At 38.5% G+C, this 21,494-nt stretch overlaps 1 protein-coding gene across 2 annotated transcripts in view; it reads left to right on the top strand.

The window, feature by feature from the left end:
- The window catches only part of LOC139719654 (uncharacterized), a 48,862-nt gene that overhangs the window by 17,191 nt on the left and 10,177 nt on the right, over window positions 1-21,494 (top strand). For both annotated transcript variants that reach the window (XM_071631058.1, XM_071631060.1), the window contains exon 2: window positions 7,251-7,450. In XM_071631058.1, coding sequence (XP_071487159.1) covers window positions 7,251-7,450 — 200 coding nt within the window. The remainder of the gene's footprint in view (window positions 1-7,250; window positions 7,451-21,494) is intronic.

The following is a 21,494-nucleotide window of genomic DNA, read 5'->3' on the forward strand; positions in this document are numbered from 1 at the left end:
GTGCGTACTAAGTGTTCAGTGCGCGAATTATACGCGGTCGGTTTAAAAGATGGTGGTGGATATGTAGTAGGGCTACTATATACAGTAGTCAGCACTACAGATATCAACCCTTCACATTGTACCTGTTTAAAAAGAAGAGAACTGCATGAAATATGGACTCGCTCACATGATTGTGAACGGATCTTTGCCTACTTGTGTATTAAATGCGTTGTACTAAGACTTACTTGAGCATAGCTGTGTGATAGTTTAGATGTTGTACCAGATTGATTTCAAACCCAAATGATGTAATACTGTACTCAGCATGAATGTTAGGGTATCCGGCGATATACAGTAACATTTGTACAGGGTTGATAGAAGCATACACACTGGTGCTACTAGAAGTTGGAGGTTGCTTGTAGGAAAAATTGATTTATTTTGCAACCTCAGTATTAATATACATACTTGAATTAATCGCCAGTTATTTTGTATGTCAAATGCATTTCACACTTTCACCAAACAAAGCTTTTCCTGAACTCTGCTCAAGGTACAGGTACAATGTACAAGCATGGGAGACATTACATCAACATGTACACTTTTATTATAAAATGTTCTTTCAAGGTGCACTTGCCGTTGTTGACTGAGGATGTCAATATTTTTCTGTGACTGCCTTATGTTAATTCCTGTATAATGCAGATGAGAAGTACAAAGCAAGGAACACTAGTAATAAATGAGTAATGCTCTTGTACTAGTTGACAGTCGGCTATAATGACATCCGAGGAGTTATGACATTAACTCTGGCCTGTACCAGACTTCACTCTGACATCAAGTTTCCATTTGCTGTGATGTCAAATGCTATCAAAACTACACATGTACAATTGTGTTTGCTTGTGTTTGTTTTGTTTTTCCTTTTGAACTTGTACAAGGTATAACTGCCTTTTGATTTTTGTTCTTGTTTTATATGAATTGTAGAGAAATATCTGATTGTCACAGGTACTTTTGACTCCATCACTCAGTGATAATATTATTACAAGCTGTCGTTGGATTTTTCTCAATTGTGAATGGAGGTTCATGGCAGTTACAAATTTCTTCAAAAATTCTCTTTTGGTAGGTATTATACATACGTTTTATCAGACAATAAGCTATTCCGTAAATGGAGATGAAAATGATAGAAATGATGCATGTATCGAACCATTATGAATCAGTATCAGTGCAGATTTACTGTTGAAATACTTTGCTCAAAACCTTTATGGATTTACTCATGCAAATGAACTCATCTAGACTGAATTGTCCATTGTTACCATACGTCTGGGTGAATACTACATTGTAGGATCACAGTTTGACAGACATACAATTGTACATGTACATCATCATGTACATGTACATTTATGAAAAGATCAGAAGTACAAATGTACGTTTGTATGGTATATTGTAAATGCTACACTCTTTGGCCATGAATCTAGAAAAGCCCATGAGGTTAAATAATCTACAACTTGAAGTACATTTTGTAGGTTTCGCTTGCTGTGCTTAGAGGCAATTACATGTAGGTACTGTAATGATGTGTGACAAGGGAAAAGTGGGTTTGTGTGTAATTTATACCATGGTGTACACCATTTGTACCTGCACCATTACCTTTGATCATACCAATTACATGTACATTGTAAGAATTAATTTTTGCGTGGGATGATAAACAGAACTATTCCTTGGCATTACAACAGGTGTGTCTGAAAAAGTATGAACTGTACAAAATGTATGCACTGATTTTTTTCCCCGCTAAGAAGTGCATCTGAATGCATAATCCACATACAATTTAGAGATTTTCTTAATGCTACAGAAATGACCAAGATGATGAAGAGGTGGGGCAGCAGAAGCTGAAGAATAAAACAAAACAAAACAAAACAGATATAGAGTTGCAGGTAACACTATACGTATAGCATTTACACTGAACAACATGTGTACAGCTGTAGACTCCATAGTGAATCTGTATCTGCTCTCCCTACCCACATGCAGTATAGACATACACATTGTTGTATACACTCAGACCTACAAGTAAAGGAAAGTACATGTACAAGGTGCACAGAGCTGATTTGTACCAAAATGGAAATTACAGGTACCGTAATACTGGATAGAAGTTAATTTTGTCACAATCAACTTCTTTGGAGCTTGTGAATAACATTTTGATAGTCATGTGGATGTCTCATATCTGCGTGGATAGTGTCCCAACTATTAGAAGTATATTTGAAATATGTCTGCTTAAATAATGGGGGCATGCCTACAATGTATAAAATACTGTAAAAGTGGATATTTTAGCGTGACTAATTTTTCGCGCTTGGCCGGGTTGGAAGAGTTTCGCGTGTTTTTAATTCCGCGGAATCAAGACATCACGCACAGGCACATATGGCAAGCAAAAATATTCGCGTGCTTTTATTTTCGCGCTAGTGTGTAATGTACATTGTACAGTACATGTGCTGTCAAACAATGAAAATATCGATCAGGCGCGAGGTATGAATAGACCGTGCGCTGATGCGCTCACAAACTCTTTTGTTCTACACAAAACCACGCTCCTGAATGGGATGACTGGGGCCAGCGAACACAGAAATCTACTGAGCTCAGCTTTGATCGCTATGTACATGTCCGTAGTCCATACAGCTGTACGAGTTTTATAGCAGAACAAGAGGCGAATAATACTGTGATCCGCTCTTTTCCAACAGAAAGAAAACATATGGTTATAGAATCAACTCTTATCTTTTTATCAAACTCATTTTTCTCGGCATTACAACACAAAGAAACATGAATTTAGGCCACGAAAGCAGGCACTCTTGTCTTTATCTTGGGAACCTGGTATACCAGGTTGCTGTATAGTTACTCCCACAGGACCAGGTTCCCGTAAGGAACAGGTTAATTCACAGTCTCAAAGTTGTGCCTAGTGGTTTCATAAAATATACAGTGTAATGCACATTATGCTATAAAGCATTCAAGGTGAAGGGGGAAAAAATCAATGTGATTGATGATTGATTTGTTTTGTTGTGGTCTCTTTCCACATGCATCTTCACTGACATGTTCTTTTGTCACTGTTGTGTATGTGTATTTGACAAAAAAAAAAACCCCAAACACCTCTGTATAGTGTTACAAATCTTACAAATTTGATAGTGATTTGCAGGCATTTCCCCATATTTACAAATTGTAAGTGGATTTTTACATGTTGCATGTGAGAGCACGACTTCAAGCAAAAATTTTTCGGGTCATTTTTGTGTAATAGATGCAGTACAGAACTCAATATCCAAAAGACAAAATATGATAAAATTGCACATCTGCAGACAGAAAAGCCACTTAATAGACTCTTTATTGCTCTGAAATCATGATTATGATTACAAAAAGCGAGGAAAACTGGGAGAAGGCATCCGGCTCTATCATCAGTACACCAGTTTCGAGGATGCTGCTGCATGCAGATTATGGAGCACGTCTTTCACATTGAATCAGAATTCTGCCTTCGAATGATTTTTCTTTTTCTTTCTGAAACTAATGCAAGGTGCATTTAGCTCTTGCTGGTTTAGAAGTTACAAGTAAAGTCAGACTCCCTGTTTGTGTTTGTTTTGTCTCTACTTTTTGATATCTGAATATTGGTCTCCATGATCTTCGTGTAAAAGCATACAACATCTCTTTAATGCCATTATACATTGTAATTTGGTAGTGAATTCCACAATGCAGACCACACTATAAAAGGAAATACAAATTGTAAAACATCTTCTTGGGTACAGATAAAATGATGAATACCGAGTGAAGAATAACGCTGTTGAAAGTAGTATAAAAATTGTATATTTTAATATTCTTTAAATCCTTCATTTCTTTGGTACTGTGTTGGGTTTTGTAGTAGAACTTTGGTGGCTTCATGGCATTTCTGCAAAAGAGTGCAATACTTGCCATCATTCATGCTCATAGACAAAATGTAATGCTGGATTTTTAGGGCAGTTCTAAACAAAATTGTGTAAATGAGATTGCTTTGTCAAAATTTTTCTTTGCACGAGACTGTCGCTTGTCTTGTTAGATTGTTTCACAAGGGGTTACGTGTATGCACTGAAAGTAAAATTCTAAACCAATCAATCCCTTAAACCGCATTCTTCAGCCATTAGACAAAATTACTGCCACAGAACCTTGCCCTGTACAGCTGCTGGGCAGCAGCAGTTACTTCTACAGTATGCCAACTGTGTTGAGAGAAGGAGAGTACCGGTACATGTTTTATCTCTGCCAGCTTTCAAGCTGTGATTGAGCATTCAGGTAGCAAATCAACAGACCAAGCATGTTTCCCTCCCAGTCCTGTATTGGTATCTGTGCAAGTACAATATTAAGTGTGGGAGTGTAGACTGTGAGTCGACTGGCATTGCAGCGTCTCATGCTTACGAATGGGAGAGTGGGACACTAATTGCAGAGACTGCAGCTGGGCAAAAATGTCTTCCAACCCAAAATCAGTTACCATGTAGTACTTATTGACTCGAGGAAGGCATCAGGCATCTGTAGTCTCTGTACAATTGTACATGTACAGTACAATTACGTATGCATACAAGGGCTCTTTTGCAGTGTGTGCTGAGCAGTAGGAAAATATGCACTCCAACTGACACTTCCTCGTTCTCTGAAAATATGCTCATCAGCTGGGGGGAGAGGAGGCAGTTATCAAGTCAACCCCATTTGTGTCCTGGCAGATTTGTATTCTTTCCCCTTGTATATTGTGTTTTGACCAAAGTACATGTACAGTATGTACAATGTATGTAGACCCTACATCATTACAAGAGTGTTTACATCATGAAAAGCATTTATACTGGTACAGCTTCCTATTATGTTGGTGAAATGTTTGTGTACTGTTTTAATAGGCGCACAGATTTAGTAAACCAGAAAAACCTTGCAGTAACTTTCTTACTGAGGAATTACCAAAAACAAGTTTGAATATGCAGTAGTAGACATGACAGAAAATTAAGGCAGTTACATTTTGTATGTCATACTAATATATATAAAACAAAAGAAATGTTTCATTTTTGGCCATAAATGTTCCTTTTGGTAATGTTAAAACATATTGTACAGGTACATTGTATACTGTAAAATAATAATCTGTACCAGGGCAGGGAATAATTTTGGAACTCAAATTTGATTAGCAATTTCAGCTGATGAACAATATTTCACATGGTATCCTGTACACTTCTATGGAAGTAAACTGCTATACAAAAGTTAATTTGTGTAGCAGTGGTGTAAAAATGCATAGCAAATTGCGATGCGATACCAGGAAAATTATTCCCTGCAGGGTATAAAAAACAGTGTACTTTTAGATATACAATGTATATAATTCATTGAACATAATAAGACCTACAGTGTACAATGTGTATTCATTAGCCAAAATGGTTATAAAGCATGTTCATTGGAACAAACAGTCAAAAGTTTGATTTTCTTGGGAAATAGAAATGGCTCCAAGGAGAAGTTTGATATGCGGTACATTGTACTGATCCCTTGAGAATTGGTATTACACTGAACATCAACTTGAAATATTCATGATTAAAGATGGTTGCAGTGATTACCTGTTCTTCTCCTATGAAATTTTTACTCTGTAATTGAAACTAAACTGCATTGAGGAAGTGTGCTGGAAAATTGTTCCCCCCTGATGTCAGAGTACTGCACAGTAATACCCACCCACAGGGCATTCATTCATTTATACATTCATACACTGACGGCTTCAAAGCGTGCATAAGTGCCTCCTGCCTACATAGGATTCACCAGTGTGCTGATGCATGAGAGTCATGGAGCATTATGCTCAGTGTGACCGGTGCCATTTGTATACAGATGAACCCTCGACTGCCTACAAATGTAGTCGTTGCAGAATACAATTGTAGGCGAAACATCTATTTAGGCATGATAAAACTGCATGTTAATATTATTGAGTACTGTCTGACGTGTGAAGACTTTGAGGATAATGTACATACATGTACATACATGTATACAATGTATTGTACATGTACAGTATATCTGAATGGACATGTAAATATGTGTGTGTGTGTGTATTTCTACATGTATACTCATGTTCTGATAAAAGCTTTAATACGGTGTTTGATACAAAAGATGAGTCACAGGTCATGTGTGAAGTGATACTGATGGTACATATCTGGTACTGTAAAAGTGGTTTCTTTCGCGTACAGAAACTTTCGCGGTTTCCATCGGTGCCGACTTTTTCGCGTGTGTTTAAATTCGCGGTCGGTAATGATAGCGTTGTAACAAGCCACGGGTTCAAAACATTTTCGCGTGGTGTTAAATTCGCGGTTCAACCTCAAAGCGCGAAAAGTGCGAAAATAAAACCACCGCGAAAGAAACCACTTATACAGTATTCAGTTTCAAGTCCATATCACTCAAATGCAAATGGCTTGGTCAATTGATCTGGCATGTATACTATTACAAAATTAATTCTGTCTACTACATCCCCGGATGTACAGTGTACACCCAAGATGTTGATCAGGCTATCTATTGAACTATATGAGGCAATGAATTTAGACAATTCTAGAAGATTTTGTGATTTTTCACATGAGTATGATTGTATAATGATTTAATAATTGTATCAGTGTGTATGACTACTTGATATACAGTGTAGTGAGATTTACTGTGATATTTGACCTGATATTTTAAACTGTCTAAAGCAACAAATTTTTAGTCATCTAAATATAATTCCAAGTTGTGGTTAGTGGCCGGTTTGTCTTCAAAGTATTTGGAAAATCTGTGAACTGTTCACTCATTTTGGATACCAAAATTTTGAGATGGCCTACCAAAGGATTTTCAAGTTTTAGTTGTCAATTGCAGTCCTGTTACGCTTGTTGAAATTGTCATGTGAAAGTTGTCATGTTTGGTCATGCAGGGAAAAGTCCATTGATAGTATTAATTTTGCATAGTGGCTACAAAAAGATTGTCAAATGTTTTTATGAGAAAAAAAAAAGTTGAGGCACAATCCTGAATATTTGAATTGTACATAGCAGAATGTAATGAGTCTAAAAGAAGGTTGAGGCTTCAAAGTTTAATTGCTCTACCAGGTACATTATGTAGTTGGTTGAGTGAGAGGTGTTATGAGATTGTAGAGAGGGACCAAGTTTAATATGATGCAGCAACCTTTTGTCGGGAGTGAACATACATTTTTATTCACTTTTGTGGCACAAGGCACTACATGTATTTATTGGGATCGTTAAGTTTTGACTCGATCCTACATTGTACATACCGGTAAACTGTTCCCCTTGCCTTTCTTTTCTTCTCAGAAATGGTTGAGAACATGAAACACGTAGCAGAATCAACTGAAGATCTGTCTGTAGAAGAGAGGAATCTCCTATCAGTAGCGTACAAGAATGTGATTGGAGCGAGGCGTGCATCGTGGCGTATAGTCAGCAGTATTGAGTCAAAGACTGACGGCAAGGAGAAGGGAGAGGGCAAAGATTTTTCCAAAGAGTACCGGGCCAAGGTGAGTTTGTGTGTGGTACATTCAGCAGTGGGATGTTGGTATGGTACATGTACAGTATGTCTCCCCAAAAAAAATTACAACCGGATTTTCGCATTGATTACGTCTAATATGATTAAACTATCTGCATGTTGTTTCAGGGTCTTGAAATATAACATCTTAGCTATATTTTGCTGAAAACCCCATTGAATTTCGTCAAGTGGTCACAGAGAAATGTGGATTGTTGTAAGTCACGGGTCTGATTCTTCCAAGTTTAGCACTTGGATGCTCTTGGAACTGCATCTTAACCCATCCATGCATGGGCCTCTGTGTAATCTGTAATTTCATGCCTGCCTAGTAACTTGGCCGCGATCTTCCCTACGGCGCGATCTACACGCGAAGGGCATTCATACGTCATAGAAAAACTGCCTGTGTCATTCCCACTAGGCAGGAGGGTTGATGCGTGTACACTCGTGCGAATGTGCACTTAGTTGACTCAATACAGCACTAGTTTATGTGAATTTTATGAAAGGAAATAATGAGCTGTGAATGAATTATGAAAAAATATTATTTTTTTGTGTATTTTATTCATAAATCCTCTTCATTTCAACCCATCTGTAATCACATCTTACCCACTTGCAAATCGACGTGTCCATAACGTCCTCGAGCCCCCGGAGGTAGCTCTGGGACATTCCATTCAATGACGGGGTTTTTATTTTGCAACGTTATCTGTAAGCAAGTTCTTGCTATGGCTAATCTATTTTATAATGTATCATAATCTATCTATGCTTAGATAACCTAAGGGAAGGGATATTTATTCTCACTAGCGTTCTACCGCGGGATCCCGCAAATTTGCGGTAGGACGATTGCCGAACGCGTAATACGCGCTGAACGTTTTTTTCCTCGCGCAGCGGCAGGGGAAAAAAATCGTGCGGAGGAACGCGGTAGGACGCTGATCGTCCTGCCGCGGTAGGACGGGCATGATTCATTCTTCGTGTGCACGCAACTACGGGCAGATACTGAAGTGGTGCACGCACATCTTTTCCCCGTCGATCGGATCTCTGTGGCACAACCTTTGTAACGTTAATGATGCATGCACGATACACTCGTACGCTGGCGCTGAAAATCTAGTTACAAACCTTGTTGTACATGTATCATGTTGTAGTGTATTTGGGCGGCTCGCTCGAGTGTGTCACGCGGGGTTAGTAACGGTGCGTTTCAATTTTTGAGTTCTCACGATCGTATTAATAAACATGATACACTTTCTTTCGATCTCAGCATCAGCAAAACTGCGTTTGACTTGTTTGCACTTTACGAATTCTTTGAGCTCTGTCACAGCACGATCATGACAAAGTTTTGTTCAATTCTTTGGAAATCATGCTCGGCAAAACTGCGTGTGATTTGTCTACAAATATACAATCTAGCAAATTCTTTGGGCTCTCTCCAGCACGATCATGACATTTTTAAATCTAATTTTATCTTTTCAAAGTTTTTGTTCGATCTCACTTTCAGGAAAATTGCGAGTAATTTTTTTTTCTTTGAGTTTGTACAGTACGATCATGACATGTGAAGTAAACTTCAATCTATCACACACTTTCTCATACTAGTAGTAAAGTTGGGCAAGCGTTTTGGAACAAGGAAAAAAATGCTTGACCGAATCGGGCAAGCAAATTATTTTGAAGTCATCCTTTTCCCCCATATTTTCCCTGAGCTCCAATATCAATAAACCCATAAAAATCGAGCATACGGAAGCCCTAAACTAACGACTGTCTAGCGCTGCTACGCAGTTTCAACAACTTTCGAACACTTACTTTTCGATGAAACACGAACACTCGAGAGATCGCTATGATCGGAAGTACGAGTAGTTATACAATGTACTTGAATATTTATTCCATTGCAATTTGTGTGTGAATAATATTCCGTAGTGACAAAGCCCAATATTTTGGCAGTAAAAGTAGCCACAGCAGAGGAAACTGCCGTTTTCTGCTCGCCGTTTACAAGCTGTTTGCAGGTGAGTATAGGTGACCCCCTTGTAAACAGCCATACAGTACTGTAACTGTTTGTGCACCACGTGTCTGTAGAGCACGCAGCGAATTCGGAGAAACAAAACAGAACGCAGTCACGTAGACAAAGTTGTGAACACCAACTTGACCAAGAAGGAAAACATGAAAAATCCCACGATGGCAAGGTGCCAGACTTGGGGGAAGGGTGGGGCGGTAGAATAGGGAGCATTCAACAAAGGAAACCGCGCGCACTGGTGCATTCCTGGAGGTTATAAACAGTCTGGGGCCTGGGGGACCCGGGATGGACAGGTAAGGAAAGCAAATCGAAGACCGAGGGCGAAGACCAAGGATGTCAAACATTTAATATGATTCGTTATCACAGGCTATTTTTTCTTTTTCCTCTCATTTCTTATCTGTCTGATCTTTCATTTATCGGTAAAAAGAAAAAAACATTAATTGATGTCAGGATTCAAATAGCTTTGTTTTTTGTGTGCCTTATTTTCTTTTCTACTGAATTATATCTTACCTCAATTATCACCACTGATCGGGGAAAAAACAACAGTAACTGTTCGTTTCTCACAGTTCACAATCCGAAGTTTTTTGTTTTTGTTTTTGTTTTTGTTTTTGTTTTTTCGTAAAGAAAAAAAAATGAAAGAGAGAAAAAAAAAGTTTCGGTTTTCCGAAGGTTCGCTTAACAAAATATGGAAAAAGAAGAAGAAAAGTTAAGTAATTTTGAAGGTTTGTTGATTCGAAAGCGAAACACAATGTGTAATTCTGAAGATTCCGCAATCCCGAAACTAATAGGCCATAAGTTTCGTGCCACGCATACCTATACATGAGAGTTCGTTCTAAGATTAACAAACTTTTTCTCAGATTTACAAACCCTGGGGATAATGCCACAGTAATATTCGTATTAACGAATCCTTACATTTTCTTTAACAAACATCTGGAGATTTTGCGTGTTTCAGATTCGAAATAACGGGATCATCCCACGAGAACGACACCCACGACTCATACAGCCCACGAGTTCGACATTGAAAACAGGTCCATGAGTCATACAGGTCACGAGTCATAGAGCCCACGAGTTCGACGCTGGGCAAATGAAGTTCATGAGTTCGACACTCGGTGAAAACGGCTCACGAGTTCGACATAAATAAAAACAGTCCACGAGTTCGATGGATATACAACACGGGATTTAATGTGTCGGTCTCGTTAGGCCTTTTTTGCTCACGTTAAATGGGTTATTCAAATACCGGTTTTGATTGATTGACTAAACACAGTCACGTGATGGAGGCACATTGGTTATGTTCGCCCATGGGCAGAGCATTTTTGTAATGCTCTCCCATGGGAAAACATTTTCACGTAAGAAATGACAAACGATACCAAACGATTGAACGATCATATTTTTTCACGCAATCGATAGGATATAAATTTGCCTATTCCGTACAATGTGAAAATTAAAGCAGATGACCGATAATTGTAATGCGTATGAAAGTATGATAATTTGACTAACCCATAGCTATAGGCCTAATCTAACAGATAATGACTTTCGTTGTCGGGAACATGTACCAAACATTCCACCATCAGGGTTTGAAACACTATTTCGGGAGGCTGTAAGTTCCTCGACTTCGTCTCGGGACTTATAACCTCCCTCAATAGCATTTCAAACCCTTCGGATGGAACATTCGGTATTTTCCCTCCCCGCCAGTGGACATCATCTATGTCGAACTCAGGGCTGTATATGACTCGTGAGGTGTATGACTCCTGGACTGTATATTATGTAAATATGACTCGTGGGTGTCGGTATCGTGACGTACATGCACCCGAAATAACGAAACATCAGAATTTCCTTTCAACGGAATAATGCATACCGTGCCTGAAAGAAATCAACCATTCTAAACCAAAAGATACTATACTTATTTGTTACGATTATATCTCCACGTTTTCCATACCTCCTTGTAAGATATCACTCACTGCTATATGAATACTCCTCGATAAAAAGTAAACTATAGTATGTCGAACCATGTATGTTAACTTATCTTGCCTTAAAGATTTTGTCTTTTTTTGATTATCCCTAATAACCAGAAGGTTCGATAATAAAAAAAGAAATAAATATATAAAAAAATGAGAGGAAGAAAGGATCGAAGGTTCGTTCATTTGATAACGAAAATTGATTCGGTATACTGCAAGTTCGTTTATCAGAAAAAGTTTCGTACGACGTGATTCATTCTCTGATCAACGAATCTTATTTCATTTCCAGAGAAACGAACCTTCGGAATAATGCCACAAGTGGGATAAACGAACCTTGTTGATTATTTTCGGATTGACAAACTTCTATATAGTCGGCAGAGGGAATCTGCGTGTATCGGATTTGCAATAACGAACCATCGGCATAACGAACCTCCTTCTTCTTCTTCTTTTTTTTTTTTGTCGGAAAATGAACACCACGCCTAGAAATCATCGATAGTGTCGAATAAGAATGAAACTGATTTCTTATACCTCAAAGATTATTCTTTTCTGAACTTTCTCCCAATGCCCGAATAAAAAGAGTGGTTTTAGAGCGTGTTGCTCTGAAAGTGCTTTATTCCAAAGGTTCGTGAATCCGAAAATGATGAATGATATGGCCTATTAAATTCTCCGAAGGTTTGCCAATCCGAAATGAAGGTTCGATTTTATGATGGTTCGTTAGTTCATATAATTTATAATAGGGTACTGTTCGTTATTCCGAAGGTTCGTTAATCCGAACATTTTGTGGCGTTATTTCGAAGGTTCGGTAATCCAAAAATGAAATAGGGTTCGTTATTCCGAAGGTCCGTTGATCCGAAAATGAAATAGGGTCCGTAACGAACCTTCGGTATAACGAGCTTTTATTTCATTTTCGGATTAACGAACCTTCGGAATAACGAACCTTATTGCATTTTCGGATTAATGAACCTTCGGAAGAACGAACCTTTGGAATAACGAATCTTCGGAACAACGAATCTTCGGCCTAAAGAACCTTCGGAATAACGAATTGTAACCATATGTATATGTTGAAAAAATGGTGTTATGTTGAGGTGCATGTAAACACATAATTACAAACACAAGAACACACGATTCACGAACTGGAATACAATCGTAATCTCTATTATGATTGTGGAATTGATGAATTTTATATCTACTCCTGACATTATTGTGATGAAAGAAAAAATATCTGCTTTTTTGAATCTCTCTAAAAAAATCGAGTGAAAATATTCACCCTTAAAGGAGTGAATACAAAAAAGAGTGAATTTCGAGTGAATTTCGAGTGAATTTTGAGTGAAAATGTTCATTTTCACTCGTTTTAGAGTGACCTCAGGGATCACTCCAAATTCTTCGAGTGATCCCTGAGGTCACTCCAAAATGAGTGAAAATGAACTTTGCATTCAAAATTCACTCCAATTTCACACTAAATTCACTCTTTTTGTATTCACTTCTTTAAGAGTGAATATTTTCACTCGATTTTTTTAGAGAGTACGTGTGTGCGGAGATGGGTTAAGATGATAGGTGAGTGGTCGAGTCGCGACTTGATAATGTTTTCATCAGCGTATACTCCATTACAAAAAGTTTTAAAAATGGAGATATCAAGGAATGAAAATTAAATGAAAACACGCACCTATACAGAATCACGCACATACCCGTTTAAAGCTGACAGAAGGTTCGTTAATCCGAAACACACAAATTCCCTATAATACCTAGAGAATCCGAAAATGAAAAAGGGTTCGTTATAATCCGAACATTTGTGGCGGTATTACGAAGGTTCGTTATTCCGAAGGTTCGTTAATCCGAAAATGAAATAGGATTCGTTGTTCTGAATGTTCGTTTATCCGAAAATGAAATTGGGTCCGTAGCGAACATTCGGGATAACGAGATTTGTTTCATTTTCTGATTAACGAACCTTATTTCATTTTCGGATTAATGAACCTTCGGAATAACAAACCTTATCACTTTTTCGGATTATCGAACCTTCGGAATAACGAACCTTCGGACTAAAGAACCTTCGGAATAACGGACCTTCGGAATAACGAACTACAATCGGTAGGCGTAAATTCACACACGAATACACGATATACACCAAGAGACGAACTGGAATATAATCGTAATCTGAATATGTGGAATTGATTTTATCATTGTTATTTTCATTTTTTCCTCTTCCTCTCCCTTCTTACGAAACTGTGATGATGAAGAAAAAAAAATTCTGCTTCTTGTATACTATCCACACTTGTGTGCGAAGGTAAGGTGAGGGGTACCGAGTGGTCAGGTGTCGGGGTCATCCAACGAGACATTGGACATTGGAGTAGTGCATACAGATGAGGCTTATGAATATGTCTTACGGTATTTTTTGAAAAAGTGGACCTTCCAGACTTTTATTTTATATTTATTTATTTATTTACAGTATTTATTTTTTTGGGGTGGCGTATAATGTATACGCACCCTAACACCACCCCCGCTACGGGCCTGCTGATCCTGATCATCCTCTTTGAAATAATGGGCTGCGTGTTCCCCTTGTCATTTATCAGCCCCTTATTCTCATCATCATTTTATAACGATGACCCCCCCCCCCCCCCCCCCCCCCCCCCCCCCCCCCCGTCTTCGCCGCAGGTTATTCACTGCTGTATAAGTTTATCTTAATTCGATTAAAGGAGTGGTATAATATATTGGGTGATTTTTTTTTTTCATAGCAAGATACTCACAATCAACCTTTATGAAATGTTGAAGAACATACAATTCTAAGAGGAATTGAACATTCATTTGAGCAAAATCTATTTTGAAATGGCTGATATAAAAACAGTGTAAAACAAACGATCGTCAAAGTGGGTCTAACTTTTCTTGAACTGCTTTATTCCACCTCCCTGATATCTCAGCCATTTAAAAACCAATTTTCATCACTAAACTTTGAATTCTTCATAGAATTATGTGTTCTCTATTATTTCATTAGAGATGTCTCATCTAAAAGAAAAAAAAAAACATCTAGTCCCATCTCAAACAAAACTGTACCATCCCTTTATCGAACCTTTCCCTGTGGAATAATGAACTGTCGGAAAACTCCACAAAGAGTCCGGATAGAATTCCGCAAAATACTACGTGGTGGCCATATTTTACTCTTTCTTTACACACCGATCTGCAATTCCAAACGGTAAAAACAAATGCCAGTCCCTTCCAGTCAAAATGGGATGATGTTCGTTGTTCCGAAGGTTCGTAATTCAAAACAAATTTTCATCAAATACAACTTTGAATTCCTCACAGAATTATGTGCTCGTAAGCAGAAATTAGTAGGGACATACTCAGCAGCTCCAAAATTCGTATTTTGCCCGAAGAATAAAGATTCCTATGTTCAGCGTTCATTGATTGCTTTATGTTATATCAAGGACGCAATATCTGATCTCCAAATGCTTCGGAAGGGGGGGGGGTGCGGAAACTCCAACTGCCTTTCAGGAGAGGGGGATACTTTGATCTTCTCAAGCGAGCTTTTGTGAGAGCGAATGCAAAACTTTGTTGGGTATTTTTAATTATCGTTTACTATAAAACATAGACATGCATTGTTTTCAAGCTTTAACTTTAAACATCACCATTTCCGAAGTATATTATTCCAGTTTCTTTTCCCCTAACTATAATCTGAAAGTCTGCCACATGCATGATCGCTAAACGCCACGCTTTGCGTGGATGTGCCGAAGTACGAAACGGTTACAGCTCGTTATTCCGAAGGTTCGTTATTCCGAAGGCTCTTTAGTCCGAAGATTCGTTATTCCGAAGGTTCGTTGCTCCGAATTTTATTTTTGGATTGACGAATCTTCGGAATAACGCCACAAATGTTCGGATTAACGAACCCTTTTTCATTTTTGGATTAACGAGCCTCTAAGTATAGGGAATTTGCGTGTTTCGGATTAACGAACCTTCGGAATAACGAACCTTCGGAATAACGAACAGCACCCGTACGAAACACGTGGTTTCACTCAATTCAAAGGAATGAGGTTATTGCAAGTTCGATGGATCGAATGCCCCTCATGACTTAGTTGAAGAAATCAAGAAGTCTTTTACGAGCAAAGAAATAAAAATGAGAGAAAAGAAAAACCCCGAACGAAAGTTGCTAGCCAAAATATCTAAGTAAAATTTAGTGGAAATTTACAGTATGTATATATATAATAATATATATATATATTTTTTTTTTCACAGGTGAAGTTCCTTCGAACTTTGAATAGGGATACGCAGTTTTGAGGGGCATGAAATTGTCATGATTTTGCTGTCTAATCGGGTACATGTATAGCTCTCAATAAGCATGCGGCTGCATAACATTCTCGTAGTGAATTTGTCTCGGCATACGAGACCCTTCATACTAGTAATATTTCTGTAATTCCATTTTTGATTGAGTGATTAATCAATCCCTTTTATAGTTCAGTGAGCATTAAAATACTGGTATTCAAGCATATATAATCGACTGTTCGATGTTGTCTAGTATGGGCCAAAAGAAAAGCTATACACAATCATGATGTGTTGTTTAGAATCATGATCTTTGCCAATTACAAGCTGATCGTTGTTCGATCGATGTTTCCAGGCTATGTAATACGCTGTTTATTACCAGAAGTGCGCGCATTCTTTCGTCCAGCACCTGGAGTCTGGCAACTGTTTTTGTGGAAATGCCCACAAGTGTATGTTGTGTGTGTGTGTGTGGGGGGGGGGGGGGGGGGGGAGGGGGGGGTCAAGTTTCTTCTATCCGAAGAGACTGCATACGCACAATCAGCTCTTCGCTTTTATTTTACTGTCGTCAATGTTTTTTCCCCTTATTCTTTGCTGGAAATAGCATTCGTAATTTAACCGAAAATAAAAAAGGTCAAACGGTTGGTTATTCGGCAATTCCATCCAAGTTGTAAGTTAGTTTATCATAAAGACCAATACATGTACATGTAATAGTATTTGACAATTACAACAGTGAAAGAAATGATCAAATTTGATCCTGAAATTGATCCTAATGGCGATGTAGAAGAGAGGGAAACGTGGCAGATGGAAGGATTTTTTTTATCATTGAATTTTAAGAAAATTACAGATCACCAGTATATTTCATGTCGTCAAAACTATATCGTGTTTTTGTGTTTATGTCAGTGCGTGTATGTGGGCATACGTTTACTTGCGTGTTTTAATTCAACTCTCATCGTGTAATATCCCATAATTATAATTACAGCAATCTGCGCATCCCGAGAAAAAACTGAAAGATGTAGCATCTCCTTGCTCAAAGTCTTGTACTACGCCTCCCCCTCCACCACCCCACCCCTCGAAAACCAACCTAACATAACATAGTGTGTTTGAAAACACCGCTGTGCTTCTCAAAAAAAAAAAAAAAAAAACAACTGTACATTTCGCGTCGTAACGTGTTGATTGCACGTCGGTCTCCCACCACTCAAAGAACATCTTACATGACACCGTGGGAGCTGAACATGAAAGTTGCGTTCTTCCCAGGCACGCACATGTTGAATGACAGCACGTGGTTATTGCGCACCTCTTCTTCTGCAATAGACTGTTCACAGATTTTCTTGCAGACTGACTTGATTACAATTGTTCTCAATCATTCAACTAGTGTGCGGTACGCGTTTCTCTTCATATTGTTATGGTGCTGTTAATAGCCTGCAGCTGCAGGCCGGGAAAACAACAGCGTGTTTGAAATGGAATTGTTGGGAATATATCACAGGTTACTACTGATTTGAGAAGAATTTGCTTTCCTGTCTTCCAAAGTGGTATGTACAGGCAATCTCCCCTAAAAGCCCAACCAATTTAACGTAAAATCCAGCGATTTTCTTGGGATTGCAACGGTATTTTAGCAGCAGCCTATACTCCTGTAATGATAGGGAGATCAGGAATGAAATTGCACATCGTTGAATACAACCTTGGGCGTCCTTACACACGGAATGAGTTGCCCGTCGAGGCGTGGTAAATTTTCTGTAGGTGTAGTATGTACCAATAAGAACTAATTTCCGTAAAACAGTATCCCGACAGTGAAAAGAACTGCCGTGTCGGTAAAATAATGTCAATGTGACGATCAAGCTGTAATTACAATGTACAAAATACAATCTACAAACTACAAGAAAGACATGATATTACATTCGCTCATCAGAAGTGAAATTCATCCACCAAAATTTACGTCTAAAAAGGCGAGTCTAAGCAAGGTGTGTGACCGTGGCACATGCCGTATTCTATGTAAATAATCATAAGAGTTGTCAAAATGCAGCTTCACGATGTTCTTTTTGTGACTTGTGTTTTGTTTTGTCGGGTTTTTTTTTTTTTTCTTAACAAAGGAGCTTCGATATTTGAAGCTCATTTTTCCCATTGGCATTTTAACATGTCAAACGTTGCACTCTCGCTATTCGATTGCCTGACAAAGAATATGAGTCACGTGTAGATATTTTTTTCAGTGATTTCGTTCATTTATATCAACACAAGACTCGCGAATTGTCATGTCACATTATATAGCTCATTTCACTGTCGTTAAATCAGGATTCAGGTACTAACTAGCCTAGACCTACTTAATCATAATCACTTCATCCTTGGATGTAAATTAGGGCCTACACTTTATTTTTTGAGTGATCCCGATAGAATAGTGTCTCAGCTTGAAGGTTGCGCGACGATATTTTTCCACCTCATTTATGATTAAACTGGCATCCATACGGCCACAAACGATTTCAAGCCGTGTAATTCTAGTCTTTACGATATAAAAATGGCCATACGCATCGTAGTACATGTACACACAGCTTCTGGCTCTCGTTGGTTGCGTGTGCTGCTCGAATTCTCACTTCTGTTGATTGGGATCACACGGCGTACAACCAAACCGGGCTCACACACACACACACACACACAAAGCATGAGACGTGACCAAAATGTGGCGGTAGAACGCGGAGGGACGCCAGTAGTCCTACCGCGGTAGGACGATCTCTCTCTTACAGAAAAAAATCGCCAGCGCGCACATCATGTCAGATGCGCCTATATACGCGTAAAATCGTCCTCGAGCGTTCCATGCGTCCTCCTGCGGTAGAACGCTAGTGAGAATAAATATCCCTTCCCTAATTCAAATTTGCAGAGACATAGAAAGAGATTTGTTTTACAATCGTGATACGTTCAACTACTCATTTACCCTGTGGCAGTGCTGAAATCCGCATGTCTGCTCCGCACGTGTTATCGCTATCGCTCAAACTTCGATCGCGATGGCTTGTGTGTAGTACATGTGGGGAAGCATGGGGCCTGAAAAAAACACGCAGCACGTGGCATGGTACAAAAAATCGGACGTAAGAAGCCGTACATTCAAGAGCTAAAACAGACAAATAGTGAAATCAAAGTCCACTGAAAAGGTCTTGACACTGTAATGTACAGTATTGTATGTTCCAAAATCATGTTTGGCTTAGTTTTGAGAGGATTTTCTACACTTTGAAGGTTTTCCTCGCGTGAGATCAGGAATGAGATTGGTGGACTAGCTACACTCGTACAACGTGTACTGTATCGTATAGAACATATATGACTGCATGCATGCACTGCACTATTAGTGGATGTGAGAGTGCGGCAAGAACGCTAGGAATGCGCCAGGTACGGTGTGCTGCAAATTCTTGGGGCGAAATTAGCCTTCATTGTTCAGCCCGTCTAGTATTTATATTTGTATAATAATTCTAATTCTTCATAAAATCACGATAAAAATACTTCATATTTTCATTATATATTTTAAAAGCATAATATGTAATATTTTGGCTTTTTCTTTCAGTCCAAGAAAAAAAATATTTTGAATAAAAAAAGTAATAATAAATAATAGTTCTTGATTCAAGTCTAAATTCCATGCGCCTTCTTGCAGTTTCCCCGCAGTTGCCCATGGATACGATGCATAAGTAATCAGCTGTTTAAAGATTTTTTTTTTTATTAGTTTAATGTCATAATATTTCATGATGGTATGTGTTCTGTCTTTACATGGCAAGATGGGATTTTTTTCCATCCAGGGTCAAAGAAGAAAGTGACAGGAAGGAAACAAAAAGGATAGAATGAAACACCTGCTCAGCAGGCTCTTTTTCATTGATTTAACATGATGGTGAACTCAGTACATCAGAATTTAAGTACAGTTCTAAATAATTTATTAGTTGAAAAATGAGCAAAGAAAATAGGATTTCATCGAGTTCTAAATGAAAACTAAATTAGCATCGCCATTTAGATCTAATATTTACTACAGAATAGACCTGATGCAAACTTATTGTCAAGCTTTTGGTTGAGTTTCTTCAGAGACACGAATTTTGGTAGCACTAAACCGGAGCGAACAAGCTAAAGGAAAAAAATGATAAGATGCAGGTCTCTAGACCACTCCTGTGCACGAGCGAGCATCATCAGCCCCCGTTTCAGTGACAGTGTCACTCTCGTCATCGGCCTAGGCTACTCGTGTCATACTCGCCATCGTCAACGTCATCATGGTCACACTAAATAAATTGCATCATCATAAGGGTTCGTACATCAACATCACCAGAATCATTATCATCATCATCACTATCATCTCAACCACAGCAAAACCCTGAATATCACTCCCATCATAGTCACTCTCACAAAACACATCAGCAAACGATACAGACATCGCAGACCCAGCTAGACATTAGTTGTACACAAAAATGAAACGGAGGTCAAAAACTAGTAATGAATACACGAAGACTATCGACGATGGTATTTTACCGTAGAAAAAAATACACAGAACATCTTGCACCGAAAAATAAATAGAGGTAAAAAACTACGATGTGGAAAACTAGGGTGAAAACCCGATGCTTGGAAGACGAACGATGAAGACACTTTACGGTAAAAATGCTTACACGGAAACAAACGAGTGGGTACCATACAAAGTACGATGTTCTCGCACACATGTAGATAATTTACATCGTGTTCAATAAAAAAACTCAACAAACGCTCGAACAAAAACTCACCTCTAAATTTTTACAAACGAGATAATCACTTAAAAAAATGAACAAAACACTCTCAGAAGTACGATTGTACTCTGAGAATGAAAGAGATAGAATGATACGAAAACAAAAGGGAGAAAAAAGAGAGAAATAGACGGGAAACCTAGAGCAGTAACGCCACACTCACTAACGTAATTCGACACACAGGCAAACAGATATCTTCACGCACTCTCTGAGGAGATCGATATCACGATACCGCGCGTAAGAAATCACTGCAGGTGCTGGGGCAACAAAGATACATACACGCTGTAAACATGAATATTGATTAGTTTCTCAGCAGGCTCGAACCCCTGGTAGGTGTTTTAGCCAATAAGAGACATTCTAAAATAGATTTCTTTGCATAAATTATTTTTCAGAATCCCAGTAAGGATCTCTGTGATTGCCTAAAATTATTCTACAGCTCCTGGCCAAGTCTGTGGTCGTAGGATGCCCTCTCTTGGTCATAAATAATGCACCCCACGCTGTATGTGGGGTGTTACGTGAATGGGTTAATGTGTGAACACAATGGACAGAACTTGGAAGGAAGGGATTCCTGACATGCTCTACAAAAATCCTCATTTCTCTTTGACCAGTAAAGCAAATTATCGAATGGGGTTTTCTGTAAAATGTGGGTAGCAAAAAAATGCTGCTGAAAACTGCTTATCCAATAGTGGTGAGTCAATGGAGTAAAATGGAGTCAAAAGGAGCCCAAGCTTTTGATCCTAGCAGAATCTTTGTTTGCCTCTGACGAAGGTTCTACTCAGATGGAAAGCTCGGGCCCCTTTCGACTCCATTAAAATGTGGGTAGTAAGTTATACTTTCACACCCTGAAAGTATATTTGGATTGATTCACTATTTTTAAAAGTTATTGGTGAGACGGGTCCTGTTGTAATTTTTTCTGGGACATACAATACGGTACAGAACTTTCGAAGCCAGAAGTATCTGAAGGTATTCAGATGTCATGAGAGGTTTTGTGGATGAAAGTATAATTTTTACAGCATCCTTTTTTTTTTTTTTTACCATGTGCTCCCCATATAATTTTTTGTGCATCTGCTTAATTGTAAAAACAAACAAAGCAAGTCCATTGAGAGAGACTTTACAACCAGA

The sequence above is a fragment of the Diadema antillarum genome, unplaced genomic scaffold (genome assembly GCF_040938485.1).
Source record: "Diadema antillarum isolate AM-2024a unplaced genomic scaffold, OU_Dant_1.0 scf00000112, whole genome shotgun sequence".
In the NCBI taxonomy this organism is placed as follows: Eukaryota; Metazoa; Echinodermata; class Echinoidea; order Diadematoida; family Diadematidae; genus Diadema; species Diadema antillarum.